This window comes from Hemiscyllium ocellatum, chromosome 37 (genome assembly GCF_020745735.1).
Source record: "Hemiscyllium ocellatum isolate sHemOce1 chromosome 37, sHemOce1.pat.X.cur, whole genome shotgun sequence".
NCBI classification, from domain to species: Eukaryota; Metazoa; Chordata; class Chondrichthyes; order Orectolobiformes; family Hemiscylliidae; genus Hemiscyllium; species Hemiscyllium ocellatum.
This window is the reverse complement of record NC_083437.1, coordinates 26,185,693-26,201,263: the sequence shown is the minus strand read 5'-3', so window position 1 is coordinate 26,201,263 and position 15,571 is coordinate 26,185,693. Positions and strand designations below refer to the sequence as shown.

At 39.2% G+C, this 15,571-nt stretch overlaps 1 protein-coding gene across 4 annotated transcripts in view; it reads right to left on the bottom strand.

Moving 5' to 3' along the window:
• The window catches only part of LOC132833659 (matrix remodeling-associated protein 8-like), a 56,641-nt gene that overhangs the window by 25,215 nt on the left and 15,855 nt on the right, over positions 1–15,571 (bottom strand). For all 4 annotated transcript variants that reach the window (XM_060852106.1, XM_060852103.1, XM_060852105.1 and 1 more), the window contains one exon: positions 9,093–9,194. In XM_060852106.1, coding sequence (XP_060708089.1) covers positions 9,093–9,194 — 102 coding nt within the window. The remainder of the gene's footprint in view (positions 1–9,092; positions 9,195–15,571) is intronic.

The window sequence follows — 15,571 nt, the reverse complement described above, 5'->3', positions numbered from 1 at the left end:
AGAACCGAGCGTGAATGAAATGTTTACATAAGCAATTCATATGAATGTAGACAGAAAAAAATCTATAATGGAAAATGTAATGGAAATTCATGCAGTTAGTCTTTTAACATATTCATAACTAGATTATTAAAGATGGTAAAATAGATCAGGCAAAGATTAAAACTCTGGAATACTTGTTTCAGGAAGGTTAAACATTAACTTGGGTTTGCATGTGTGCAATAAATCTGTGGGAATGCCTGCATTTGATATTGGGGTAAAACCAGGTTCAGTAAGTCTCTACTCAGCATTGCTTAGAAGAGCAACATTTGAGGCAAATAGCAAGCATTTAACAAATAGTTTATCTATTTATAGTCTAATTGTCTAATGGGCAATGCTCATAACGCTGTTGTTGAGTGGATATCAAATTTCTTCTGGAAATTATAGCTAGTTCTGCATTTTAAGAAGGATAATGAATTAAACACATAAGCATGACCAGGTAGGAGAATTACTGCCTGTGAAACTCATCTTTGAATCAAAGAAAAATACTTTTGTTTAATGCATGCCATTAATATAAGGTTGAACCAAAATTCACTTAGTCCTATTGTGAATATACATCACACAGTATTCACAGCATTCACAAAATAGAGACATGATATTTGTTCTTGGACAAATACAATAAGCGTGGTGAGCAAACCAAATCCTTATACTTCACTTCTATAGACCTCACCAAGGTATTTGATGCTGTAAACAGAGATGGACCTTGCAGTTAATTTTACTTGACACCTTAGGCAAGGAAACAATCAAATTTGTACCTTGTATTCATTAGGTTGGAGGAAGATGTCAAAAACTAATAGAGGTATTTAATTCCCAATAGCATAATTTTAGCAATCAGGCAACCTTGAAAAGTGAATCAACACAATTTTGAAAGTAAGAGAGCCACATTCTCTCAGTACAGCCTCCTTTCCACCACTCAAATAGGTGCCTTTCGCTTCGATAGGGATTTCCTCACACAACCATAGAACCATCCTCGAAGGCAGAATTTCCATCTGCAGTGTCCCTCGAGAGAAGTCCTTCCCAGCTGATTCTTTCAAAATCATTCCAGATGGAGGAATTATGCTTTACTTTTCTCCAATTTTATTTTTGCCTTATTGATAATGTTTCCAATTGTCATAAAGTTGGTCCTTTTCGCAAGGATAATATGTCCTTAGTTTTTTTTCTGAGGGGTCGTAAACCAGCTCCCGGCTCTGAGGTGACTAGTTTGGTACAGAGATGAGAAAGGATTTTGAGAGGCTTTTGTTTATATGTAAACTGATTAGACTTCAGGCTAAAGTGGTCATGTTTTAGAAGCGATCTGTATAATGAAATGGGAGTGATCAGTCCTGAAAACTGAAGTTAAGTTAGAGTCAGTGCAGCAGGCGCTATGTATGAAACAGGCTGATGAACTCTCTCTCTCCTTGTGCCCGTCTAAGTTCAACCTGGAAGCATTTGTTTCATTTTTACCCTGTGTTTAAGGGGTTTGTTTATTGGGACTGTTGTGTATTTTTGGAGCAGCTTAATTAAGTCTAGTTTGGATAGACTAAGTTCTGTTCTTTGTGTTTCATTCTGTAATTTTGTGAATAATTTTTTGTCTGTTTTAAAATCTGGTGGTCAACCTAGCTAACATACTCCAGGTAATTTTACTGTACACTTACTGAAACAAATTGCAAAGTTATGATCTGGGTTGCCTGCTTAGGAATGTTTTGAGTGGTCTGGCCTTATCTGTAACACAATATATACTTCCCTATGATCAGCGGTGGTCAAAGGTGACTTCTTCCAATCTTTTATTTTTCCTTCTGAACTCAGCTACTGGGATGGGGCTACAGCAGCCAGTACTTGCAAATGTAATTGATTTGCCTTCTTTGATAGTGTTCAATATCTTGCCTGACAAAAAACACAAATCCTAAATCATACCCCCTTTGCATCACTGTTTGGATCCATTCATATATAGGGCTGTCAACAGTTTGCTCTCATTGAGAGCATGTAAGAAAACGTGGGGAAAATATTATAGGTTGGTAACTTGCCACAAGTTTTATGACTGACAGAATGAGTGTGCTGAAAATCAGACCACACATCTCCATGAGCTGGACCAAAAGTATAAATGTTAATGATCACAAAAATAATTAATTTGTTTCTCTTTATTACTGCTTCTTAGGACAAAAAGACTTTCTCACCAGTTTCTATTTTCCCCAATAAACTCAAAATAACTGGTTTATTAGAAAAAAAACAAATGCTTTTAACAATATGTCAAAGTGATCATCAATTACTACACAGATCTAAACAGTATCCCTTTAAACTCATACATATGAGACTAAATGACACAGCTCTGCAGAGTAATTATGAGAACAAGAAAAATAGGGAAAAAACTCTGTTGACCAAGAATCCAAACAAAAAAAGGGGAGAACAAGGTGATGCTCTCATAGTTTTCCAGTTTCTTGTCAATGAGATCATGTTGTTGTCAACCACAGAACAATGCAGAACCCTTGTTTAGATAGCAGGTTAGTTAGACACACGTCTTACAACTGAAATAAACAGTTCAGCTTTCAAGGTTTGTAAGGACATCACAGATATTGATTTTTGGACGTCTCAGATTGTCAGGAAATAGTTCACTGAGATATTTCTTCAACTGGATTTCTTTAAAGTTTATACTGTTACTGAGAGAGAGCCATCACCACTAACCCAGCCACCTTTCAAATCTCAGAAGGTTTGTCCAGCAATCATAAGCAGTAAATCAATCTTTTACCTTTCATTTTAAAAATTTTCTTTCAAAGATTTTTGGCTTTTTGTAAACAGCAGGCAATCCCCAGTTCTTTTGACCTTTCAACTTTTACACCCAAAAAGTCACATTAAATCCTTTGCAACCCAGAAATGATGCAATTCTCAAAACCCATAAATATGTGTTCCTAACATGCATCATGGAATGAGATTAGGTGATTAAGCTTGTTAATTGCCTCGAAGGTGAAGATTAATGTAGGCTGGCAGTGTCAAGCTTAGAATGGTTGTATCATGGAAATGCACCGAGACTAGATCATTTTGAGAGAAGAGGAGCACAACAGCAGCTTGCAGCTTTGTACCAAAACACATTGTGTAATGTTCTTCAGACGTGAACAGAGTTGGTTTAAGTTCAGTTGAGAGAAAAGGTGCCAGGAATAATAATATCATGTAACTAAGGGCATAAATAGGTGTGGGGGGGTTGTGGTCAAGTACCTTTTACCATAGAATCCTGACAGTGTGGAAACAAACCCTTTGGCCCAACAAGTCCACACCAACCCCCCAAACAGTATGCCACCCAGACACATTTCCCTACCATATAACCCTACATTTCCCATGACTAATGCACCTACCCTACACATCCCTGAACACTATGGGCAATTTAGTATGGCCAATTCACCTATTTTGCACATCTCTGGACTGGGAGGAAACCAGAGTACCAGGAGGAAACTCACGCAGACACGTGGAGAATGTGTAAACTCCATACAGACAGTCGCCTGAGGCAGGAATCAAATCTGAGTCGCTGGTGTTGTGAGGCAGCAGTGCTAACCACTGTGCCACCCTTTTGCTGTTCAATACCAAGAATTAAAGTTGTTTTGAGCAGCTTTAATCCCTGATGGGCACACTACTTTTAAGAATACAGATGTGATAACTTGCTTGTACCAAGTCAATGTTCAATAAAACTTTAAGTTAATTTATCCCTACTGTTCAATCTTGTTATAATTCAAAACAAAACTGAAAATCTAAACCCACAAAAGCATTCAATTTCCAACCCCAAGACTGGCTGTAGTCCTTTCCAGAAAATAGGGTAGGTTAAAAGGCAAAGATCACTTAAAGCCCATCGTAAATGGAACACCCAAGAAAAGCAGTGAAGACCATATACTGTTTCAACAAAAGTAATAATAGAACCATTTCTGGTAAGACATATTTGTGGGAAGCTTTTTTCCGTTCACTGCATTTACTGTAATCTCTCTGGAATGCACTATGTATTGTTTATTGAGTGGGTAACCAAAAGATGTTGTTTATTGGTAAAATGTTTATATGCATAATACTTCACAGTGATCAGTATAAAGTTTTTGCAGTATTCTAATAGATTGATATCATGTCATCAATAAACTTGTGATTCAGTTAGAGTATTTCACCCAATAAAGATCTACCATTCACATGGCATGATCAATCATATCCACAGGTCCATACTTTGTGACTGAGTCTGGCAGGTTCTAAATTTGGGGATATTCGCGAAGAATGAAAGCAATGACACAGAACAATGCTTGCTGACATCAGAACTCTGCAATTTGTGAATATAGTTACTCACTTCAAATCCCTTATTCTTTATAATCTGTACAACACAAAGCTTAAATAAATACATTTTCCCGAGTGCACTCCCCTGGATCGATTTGGATATTTAGCTGGTTTGAGAAATAATGGAGAGTGGGGGATATAAAAATTGAATAGAGTTGTTGAGCCCTACCCAGCTTTTCTTATTTTTCATCCCTGTGATTGCATTTATTTTTGGTGATATGAAGTTAATAAGCTCAGTTTTAATTGGAAGCATCACTGTGGCTGAAATTTATAATCGATACTATCAAGAACCAGAGATGTGATGACTTGATTGTTCAGGACAAGTAATTCAGGAGATGGAGAATGTGTTGCAATGTCCCACCTTTTAAACCCATCTAAAAATCCTGAGTTGAGATGCAATAGGCATCAACTTTCAAAAGAGAATGTGCTCCAGAGTCTTAGTTCACATATAATCCTGCCAAAATGAAAGTTTGAAAGGACTGTTCATCCTCTGGAAATAACATAATACATCTCAGAAGTGACAATAATTTCCATGTATTTCTTGTGTGCTTAGGTGCAAAAGAGTTTATGTCTTTTGTAAACTCATCTCTTTGTCACCATCACGCAGATCTCTTCACTAATGTGATGTTGAAAGAATTCAGATCAATGTTCAAGATGGAGCATTGTTTTCTGATTATTCAAATGAGGTGATTTTTACAGGTTAGAGTATTGTTAACCTTAATTGTGCTATAAAAAGCTTGGATTTTCAGTTGTACCTGGACAGACGAGAGAGTTGCATTGACAAAACAGTCAAAGGATTACACTGAAATTATAATATGAAAAAAGGAAATTTAGCCCAACTAGCCGTGCTGGTGTTTATGCAGCAAGCAAGCAGTATTGTTATTCATATGCAAGCCCTGGGCCCACACGCCTTAATTCGTGATTCCTCCAACTACCTATCAATACCTATTCTTAAATGTTGACATGGACAGCACATTTTGAATGGTGAAGTTTCCTGCCCACCACCTGCCTTTGCTAAACATAGCAGTCTCACTGTCACTTCACATTCCAAAGAATGTCAACTTAGCCAGAGATGGAACCTCTGCTCCTCTGATCTGCCCTTTTTGACTGGCTGGCTACTCTTTAGACCCAGCAGGGGCAGTTGAAGCAATGGCCAGATCATGGGTTACAAGCAGTGACCAGATTCCAAGTCACAGAATCCAAGGTCAGATAAAGTGTGGGAGTTTCATGGCTGGGAGGGGAGGAGTCTCGATGAAAAGGGCTTGGTGTAGGGCACACTCATAAAATCAAACCTTGGGGAGAAAAGGGGACTTTTGAGGAGGAGAGCCAGTGTGGCATGGGACCCTTCATAAGACCACAAGACATAGGAATTCGGCCCATCGAGTCCACTCCACCATTTAACCATGGCTGATGGGCATTTCAATCCCACTTACCTGCACTCTACCCATAGCCTTTAATTCCTTGTGAGATCAAGAACTTATCAACCTCTGCCTTGAAGACACCCAACATCCCAGCCTCCAATGCGCTCCTTAGCAATGAATTCCACAGGCCCACCACTCTCTGGCTGAAGTAATGTTTCCTCATTTCCATTCTAAATTGACCCCCTCTAATTTTAAGGTTGTGCCCATGGGTCCTAGTCTCCCCACCTAACGGAAACAAAATCCTAACATCCACCCTTTCTAAGCCATGCATTATCTTGTAAGTTTCTATCAGATCTCCCCTCAACCTTCTAAACTCTAATGAATACAATCCCAGGATCCTCAGTTGTTCATCATATGTTAGGCCTTAGAATTAGAGGGGGTCAATTCAGAACAGAAATGCGGAGACATTTCTTCAGCCAGAGGGTGGTGGGCCTGTGGAATTCATTGCCACGGAATGCAGTGGAGGCCGGGACGCTAAATGTCTTCAAGGCCGAGATTGATAGATTCTTGTTGTCTCGAGGAATTAAGGGCTACGGGGAGAACGCTGGTAAGTGGAGTTGAAATGCCAATCAGCCATGATTGAATGGCGGAGTGGACTCGATGGGCCGAATGGCCTTACTTCCACTCCTATGTCTTATGGTCTTAGGCCTACCATTCCAGGGATCATCTGTGAGAATCTCTGCTGGACACACTCTGGTGCCAGTATATCCTTCCTGAGGTGTGGAGCCCAAAATTGGACACAGTATTCTAATTGGGGACTAATCAGAGCTTTATAAAGTCTCAGAAGTATGTTGCTGCTTTTATATTCCAACCCTCTTGAGGTAAATGACAACATTACATTTGCTTTTTTAATCACTGTCTCAACCTGCAAGTCAACCTTTAGAGAATCCTGGCATAACACTCCCAGATCCATTTGTACTTTGGCTTTATGAATTTTCTCACCGTTTAAAAAATAGTCCATTCCTGTATTCTTTTTTCCAAAGTGCAAGACTTTGCACTTGCTCATGTTGAATTTCATCAGCCATTTCCTGGACCACTCTCCTAAACTGCCCAAATCTTTCTGCAGCCCCCCCCCCCCCCCCCACTTCCTCAGTACGACCTGTCTGTCCACCTAACTTCGTATCATCGATGAATTTCACCAGAATGCCCCCAGTCCCTTCATCCAGACCATTAATATACAAGGTGAACAGCTGTGGTCCCAACACTGATCGCTTGTCACCAGCTGCCATTCCGAAAAAGAACCTTTCATCCCAACTCTTTGCCTTCTGTCAAACAGTCAATCTCCAATCCATGCCAGTAGCTAACCTCGAACACCATGGACCCTCACCTTACTCAGCAGCCTCCCGTGAGGCACCTTATCAAAGGCCTTTTGGCCAGGAGATTTATCAATTTTTAGACCTTTTAGCTTTTCTAGCACTTTCTCTTTTGTAATGGCTACCATATCAACTCTGCCCCTGACTCTCCTTAACTGTTAGGATATTACTCATGCCTTCCACTGTGAAGAGTGACACAAAGGACTTATTAAGATCTTCAGCTATTTCCTTATCTCCCAGCACTAGCCTTCCAGCAGCAATTTGGAGCGACCCAATTTCTACTTTTGCCTCTCGTTTGTTTCAAATGTATTGAAAGAAACTTTTACTATCATTTCTAATATTACTGCCTAGCTTACCTTCATATTTGATCCTCTCCTTCTTATTTCTCTCTTTGTACTCCTCTGTTTGTTTTTGTAGTCTTCCCAATCTTCTGATTTCCCAGTGCTCTTGGCCACTTTATAGGCTCTCTTGTTTTCTTTGATGCATTTCCTGACTTCCTTTGTCACCCATGGCTGTCTAACCCCTCCCTGGATAATCTTTTTTTTCTTTGGGTTGAACCTCTGTATTGTGTTCACAATTTCACCCAGAAACTCCTGCCACTGCTGCTCTACTGTCTTCCCCACTCACTCTGCTTCCAGTCAATTTTTGTCAGTTCCTCTCCCATGCCCCTATAATTACCTTTGTTTAACTGTAACACCATTGCATCCAATTTTGCCTTCTCTCTTTCAAACTACATACTGAACCATACCATATTACGATTGCTGCCTCCTAAGTGAGCCCTTACTTTAAGATCTTTTATAAGTCTGGCTCATTACATAGAACTAAGTCCAGAATAGTCTGTTCCCTTGTGGACTCCATCACAAGCTGTTCCAAAAAGCCATCCTGTAAGCATTCTGTGAATTCCCTTTCTTTGGATCCACCGGCAGCATTATTCACCCAGTCCACCTGGATATTGAAGACCCCATGATCACCGTGACCTTGCCTTTCTGACATACCCTATTTCCTGGTACATTTTCTGTCCCTGGTTCTGACCACTGCTGGGAGGTCTGTACATAACTCCTATTATGGTTTTTTTGCCTTTGTGGTTTCTCAACTCCACCCACACAGACTCCACATCATCTGACTCTATGTCATTCAGTGCCATAAATTTAATCTCATTCTTAACTAACAAGGCAAGGACAGCCAGCCTCCCTGTTTCCTGCCTGAAGCCCAAACAGAGTGAGATTGAACATCTCTTATCAGCTTCCAAGCTGATGTTAGACAGGAGACGTCACTTTTTTGGCTGGACTTTAATTGATACAAGGTCTGGCAAACTGCCTTGGGCCTTGTCCAGGCCACATAAAATTGTTGACAGGGAGGGGTCATGGGAAGGGCCACCCAGATATTTTACAGTACTTGCAAACTTGCCACTGGTGAACCGCAAAATTCTACCCATGTTCTCTCTGTTAAATCATCTTCAAAATAGCACTTTCCACAATCTCAGATACATAAGGTTTCTTGAACTTTCTGCTTTGAATTGCTTCTGTTTAATCTTATATTTATATCTCTTATTGTAGAATAGTCCATCAGTGAAAACAATCTCTTCTGACAGTAACTTCCAAACCCATGACTTCTTTTGTCTAGAAGGACAAGGGCAGCAAATACATGAGAATATCACTACTTGCAAAATCCTCACCAAGTCACACAACATCTTCCCTTGGAAGAAGATCATTGCCATTCCTTGTTTGCCGCAGAGACAAAATACTGAACCTTCCTTGTGGGTATCTCTACACCCCTAAGATTGCAGTGGTCCAAGAAAGCAGCTTGCCTCTGCCTTCTCCAGGGGCAGTTCGGTATGGGCAATCATGCTGGCCTATCTCGTGATGCCCACTTAATATGGATGAATTTTAAAAATTCTGCTTCACACCATTCTGCCCTTCATAATTTTAATAACTTCATTTTTTTTGTTTGTACAGAAACAGTCTCAAGTCACCTCAATAAAAATAGACTAAATGTTTCCTTCTATCTGTGCCCATCTTTCCATCTTACGCCATTCCCACTTTTCTCTTACCTGATCTGGTGATATTAAGTTGTATTTTGACTGTTTCGTAAAGATGACAATAATGGTGGTGAAGATTGCAGGAGTAAATCCCTCTATCATTTATTCTGACATCTGTAAAAGATGGAAAGTGATTAAAATTATTTGAGTCAGTGGATTATTAATATATAGCTTAAAGTCTTGAAAGCATCACACATAAATATTAGCTACTTCTATTATCACTTTCACACCAGAGAACTAATGATCAGCTCGTCTCAACAATGAGAAGACTTACTCCCCAATAAAATCTCCAAACCAAACCAATTACTTTATACACTGCTCATGATATAATATGAATTTCATAGCACTCATGAGCTTTTGATCAGGAGTCTAAAACTTTTGCTTCCTGATTGAATATAATGCACCATCACCAAGTATGAAGTTCTTTCGGTTTTTATGAAGTTTAAATATCTGATTCCTTTAATTTCCATGAGGGGAGAAATGGCTGAGATTTGTTGGACAAATAGACTAAAAGATATGCTGTTCACTAAAGTGGGAAACATTCAAATAGAAGATTCAGAGTATTCAACAAAACTATATTTCATGAAAAAGCAAAAACTCAGTGAAAAATAATCATCTGTGGTTTACTGGGGAAATTAAGATTAATATTAGATTAAAAGAGGCTTATAATATGCAAATAATAGAAATAAGAAACATAGAATCCCTGCAGCGCAGAGAAAGGCCATTCAGCCCATCAAGTCTGCAATGACCCTCCGTAGAGCATTCTACCTACCCACTCTCAACCTACCCCCGTAATCTTGCATGTATTTGCTAATCCAACTAGCCTGCACATCTCTGGACATTACGGAGCAATTTTAGCATGGCCAATCCACCTAACCTGCACATCTCTGGACTCATGAAAAGAAAAATCGACTTGTAATTACCGAGTGTTTTTCTAAAGGACATTCTAAAGCATTTTATGGTCAATGAAATACATTGGCTAGCAGCCAACTTTCACATAGAAAGCTCCCTCAATCAGTGTCATAATAATCAGATAATTTGTTTCAATGCGGCTGATTGAGGGATAAATATTGGTCAGCCCAGGGGTAACTCTCTTGTTCTTCAAAATAGTATCATGACATATTTTACAAAAACCTAAGAGGGCAGACAGGGCCTTGATTAACTTGCATGCAACAGGGCAGCATTCCCTCAGTACTGCATTGGAGTACCAGCCTGGATACAGCCTAAGGATTGGGAGATTTTAAAAATCAACAAAGGGTAATCAAAGGTAATGCAAAGGGAAAGGATAAAACTGGAAATTAAACTAACCTGGAATATAAAAGCAGATTCGAAGAGCTTTTACAAGTGTGTAGCTAAAGTAAACACTGTTCTTTTAAGAGGTAGATATATAAGAAATCATCATGGGAGATGAGAGAATGGCAAAGAAGTTAAGCCAGAATTTTGTGTTTGTCTCCACAGCAGACAAATCATATACCAGAAGTAGAGTTTAAGGGTCTAATGAATGAGGAACTTTAGTTAATGTCAGAAGAGGAAAAGCATTGGAGAAACTCAGGAGATTAAAAGTTGACAAATCCCCAGGACCTGATGGCCTATATCTACCAATATCTATCCAGCTATATCTGAAAGAGGTAGCTGCAGAGATCTTGGATGTTCAGGTTGTAGTTTTCCAAAATTCCCTCAATTCTAGAACTGTCCCAGCAAATTGGAGTTGGCAAGTAGAATACTGCTATTCAAGAGGGGAGGGAGGAAGAAAACATTAAACTACAGATTAGATAGCCTGACATCAAACATTGGGAATATTTTGGACCTGTTTAAGAAAATACCAACAATGCATTTAGAAAAATCATCAGATGATCTGACAGTGGGCTTTTTTGAGCACCTAGTCTGTCCAGTAGATAACAGATAGCCAGCAAATCTAAACTTAGATTTTCAAAAGGTTCCATTAGATGCCAAAGCAGGTTAATATGCAAAAGAAGAGTTCATAGATTCCGGTTTATATACTAGCATAAAGTGTGGTTTGGCTAATTGAAAACTGTGAAGAAACAAACTCTGAATACAGTGTTGATTATTTAGAACTGAATAACAGTTGAGGTCTTAATCAGTAGTTGGCTTTATGTGGTAGAAGGTTTGTGGCTACCAAGATGCCAAGGAGCCAGACTAGTCTAGTGCTATTTTGAAGATGCTAGGATGATTACAGTCTCTGGGTGTGTTGTGTCTTCCTGTTTAGATCCGTTGTGCAGGAATTGGCAGACTGCTTATCGGAGAACTGTTGTTCCTGAATGCGTTGTATAGGTGTTTCTACACGGCTTCTTGTAGTTCCAGGGTACTGCAGTGTGTTGTGGTTCGTTTAAATAGTGTCATGATGCAGCTCCGTTTGTGGGTGTCGGAATGGTTGCTTCTGTAGTTGAGTATCTGGTTAGTGCGTGTGACTTTCCTGTAAGTGCTGGTCTGCAGTTCTCCATTGGCTTTTTGCTCTACCATGACATCCAAGAAGTGAGTCGGTTATTGTTCTCTTCCACTTTGGTGAATTTTATACTGGAGAAGAGGATGTTGTTTTTGTGTTTGTGGCTTTCTTATAGTTTGTCGTGTTTCGGATTGATAAAGGTGTCATCCACATAGTGGACATAAGGATTAAGCTAAATCGTGGGAAAGGCTGCTTGTTTTAACCTCTGCATAACTGCTTCGGCTATAAGTCCTGATATTGGTGATCCCATAGGCATGCTGTTGATTTGTTTGTGCATCTTGTTGTTGAAGGTGAAGTGGGTTGTGACACACAGGTCCAGTAGTTTGAGGATGTTTTCCTTACTGATGGAGTTGGTTCTATTGGGTGTTTGTATCTCTGGTTTGTCTAGCAGTGAGGCCAGCGGTTCTTTGGCTAGCTGATGTTTATTGATGTGAATAGGGCCGTTATGTTGAAGGATACCGTGATCTCATTGTCCTCCATCTTGGTATCTTTGAAGATGTTAAGGAATTCCTGGATAGAGTGGGTTGAATCTTCCACCAGATATTTTAGTTTTCATTGCAGTTTCTTTGCTAGCCTGTGTGTTGGTGTACTGGAAAGTGAGACTGTGGGTCTTGATGGGACCCCTGTTTGTGTACCTTTGATAAGAGTATAACATTACATCTTCTTCTCACATTCAGTAATTAATAAACCAACTCTTTCTGTTCATTCAAGAAAACCTAGTTAATTGGCTCTTTGTAAAAGGCAAGTTCATTTGGCTCTGAGAAAAAAGATATACACAAGGAAAAGGATCGTTATTAAATTAACCTTGTTGCAACCAACCAAGAGGCAGGTGAATAACCTAAGGGAACTTTAACCATTTGGAGTAACCAGCAAGAACCATAACAAATCAGGAAACCTTGTCAGGGTCCTGGTTATAAGAATACCAAGGATCGACATGTAGATGAAGAACAGGAAAGAACTTAGGATGGGTTTTTTTGAGATGCTGGGAATAATGGTGCAGGTGTGACAGAGGAAAGAGAGGAAACAGCAGTGGCTAATCCACTCAGCTAGGTAGCAGAACAAAAGGCATTAGAACAGGATGCTATGGTTAGTTGAGGAGGATGAGAAAGGATAGAGCACTATGGTCAGAGTCAGAAAGGATCTTATTTGTAACTCTGACTGGGACATTTTCAATGCCCATCAGGGTCAGAAACCGAACTGATGAGATTCAAACATAGAGTTGCAGAAAGGAAGGCATGCACTTGGCAGAAAGCAAGATACTCAAGGACTTAAAAAAGACATTGGAATTGATTAAAAATGATAAACTGCAAGATCAGATGAGTTAAGGATGGGTCTTGTGAGGGGGGGGGGAGCTAATAGTCATTTGGAAATCAAGAGTAACATTGTTTACATGAGGGAACTGTTTACAATGTCAACTAGAATTGAACCAGAAAAAACAAGTCATAGTTATACAGTATGGAAACAGACCCTTCATCCAACCAGTCCATGCCAAATATAATCCCAAACTAAACTAGCCCCGCTTGTCTGCTTCTGGTCCATATCCCTCCAAACATTTGCTACTCATGTACTTATCTAAGTGTCTTTTAAACATTATAACTGTGCTTGCATCCAACACTTCCTCCAGAGTTTCATTCCAAACACGAACCACCCTTTGTGGAAAAAAATTGCCCCTCATGTCTTTTTTAAATCTTTCTCCTCCCACCTTAAAAATATGCTACCAAGTCTTAAAATTCCTCATCCTAGGGTAAAGACACCTCTCATTGCTGATGAAGGGCAATTTTGCTGCTCCTCGGATGCTGCCTGACCTGCTGTGCATTTCCAGCACCACTCTAATCTTGATTCTAATCTCCAGCACCATTAGTCCTCACTTTCACCTAAAAGATACCTATCATCAACCCAATCTATACTCCTTTTGATATGACTAATCATAGCATCCTGTTCTAATGCCTTTTGTTTTGTAACCCAGCTAAGTGAATTAGCCATTGTTTGATCCCATTGTTTCCTCTCTCTCCCCTGCCACACCTGTATCACTACTTATGGCATCTCAAAAATAAAACCACCCTAGGTCTCTCCTCTTCTTCATCTACATACCACTCTACAAGGTCACCTCTCAACCTCATACGGTCCAGTGGAAAAAGTCCCAGCTGATCCACCCTTTCTTTAGAACTCAAAACTTCCTTACCTGGCAACATCCTGGTAAATGTCTTCTAAATCTTCTCTAGTTTAATAATATCCTTCCTATGATCAGAATTAAGTTAGAATAGGGTTGACAGGAGGAAGTGAACATGATTAATAAGCACAGTTCATGATGGGAGAGGTGAGGAGCAAGAGACAGATGTGAAATTCGTAACAAATGAAAACTGAGCAGCAATTTGGCATTGTGGACAAAGGAAAGGCAGATTGCAGACAGAGAACGGAATAGATTACCTCATTTACAGTGACACAGAAGTCTTTCAGCTCCATCCACTTGTCAAAGGTGAAGGAAGGGGCCAGAAGATAAGGGTTAAAGAAGGTTTGGTACTGGAGACAAGAAGTCTTGGTTAATCTTTTGGTTTCCAGGATAATTCTGGAATTATGTGTGGTTTTAGCAAGTGGCAGTTCAACTTCATAATGTTTGATGTGTTATCTAGTGATAAATGGCTGCATCAGATGTGCACCAATAGAAAAACAATTTGATTGAGTACCAAAATCAAAGAGCAATGCAGAATACATTTCTTAGAGTTGGCCATGCAAAACCAGGAAGAGCAAATCAGAATGGAGTAGGGCTGTTTATTTTTGGGGGGAGGGGCCCAAGCCAGTACCGAACTACTAGCTTTAAATATCATCAGTGAAACGAACTTGGGGTCTCTGACCATTCAGATTCTGGTGCATGTGGATAAAGCACAAACCAACCAGGGTTATTTGGCAGTAAGTTAAACATTTTATTCAGAGTTGTAATGAAGCTGGTTGAACAGGAAATGGAAGAATTTACACTGGTGTGATATAAATTGCTAGAGACAAAGTTTTGGACAGTGTCAGGAGTTTTACTCAAAATCTTAACCCTTTCCATATCTAATCAGTGAAATCTGTGATGTTGATAGGAAATGGTGAAATCTCAAATGAGCAGGTGATTATCAACTTGACAAATGTAAATTTCAAAAGAATTCTTGAACAACATCAATTTATAAACATATTCTGTATTTATTCTAGTGGACATTTATGATTTATCTGTCCTTTGCTAGGTCTCACTGATAACACTGACTCTAATTCATCTTCTAGTTCCCTGCTATCTGACTGTGTACTTGATATCATTTGCAAACCATGACATTCCACTTGCAACATCGGTGATAAATGTGAGCCAAGGTCTCATGTCAAATGTCAATTTAAACCTACTACTGTGGATCACTGCTCATACTTCTTATAACTTATTATCCAATTTATATGTTCCTTTTTTACAAGAATATTTCCCATAGCCACAAGTCTCTTTGAAAGTGCCTTATCAAGGTCCTATTGAAAGTCCTATTTCATACCCATCTACCCATTGCGTGGCTTTCTTAGAGATTCCAATAAATATTAGATGATTTCAGTCTTCGTTGAATCCCTGTTTAGATAATAAATCCATGTTGGCTTGAAACGTTTGCTTTCTTCTTATCTTTATCCTTGTCCTTTGACAATGTGCCCTGGCTTTTTTTTTCTACTGTAGATAAACTGATTTGCAAATTATATCCTATGTCTAACCTTAAATGAAACATTATTCTGATAAGAAATTACCCTAATTTTAGTCACAAATCTTCTACTTTTCTTCACTTTTTTAAACATCTTTGATGTTTCAGTTGAGGGCCACCTTGTTCCATAGACAGCACTTCTTTACCCCACTTTATTCTAGAAGTGGTGCCATTGTACTTCAGCATATTCTACAGGCATATTCTATACCCAACTTATTCAATAGGCAGTGTTATTGTATCTCCCCAGATGAGATGAAAATGATCTCTTTAATGCAATCTATTTTACAAGCTATGCCATTAGACATTACATTTTACAGGCTGTA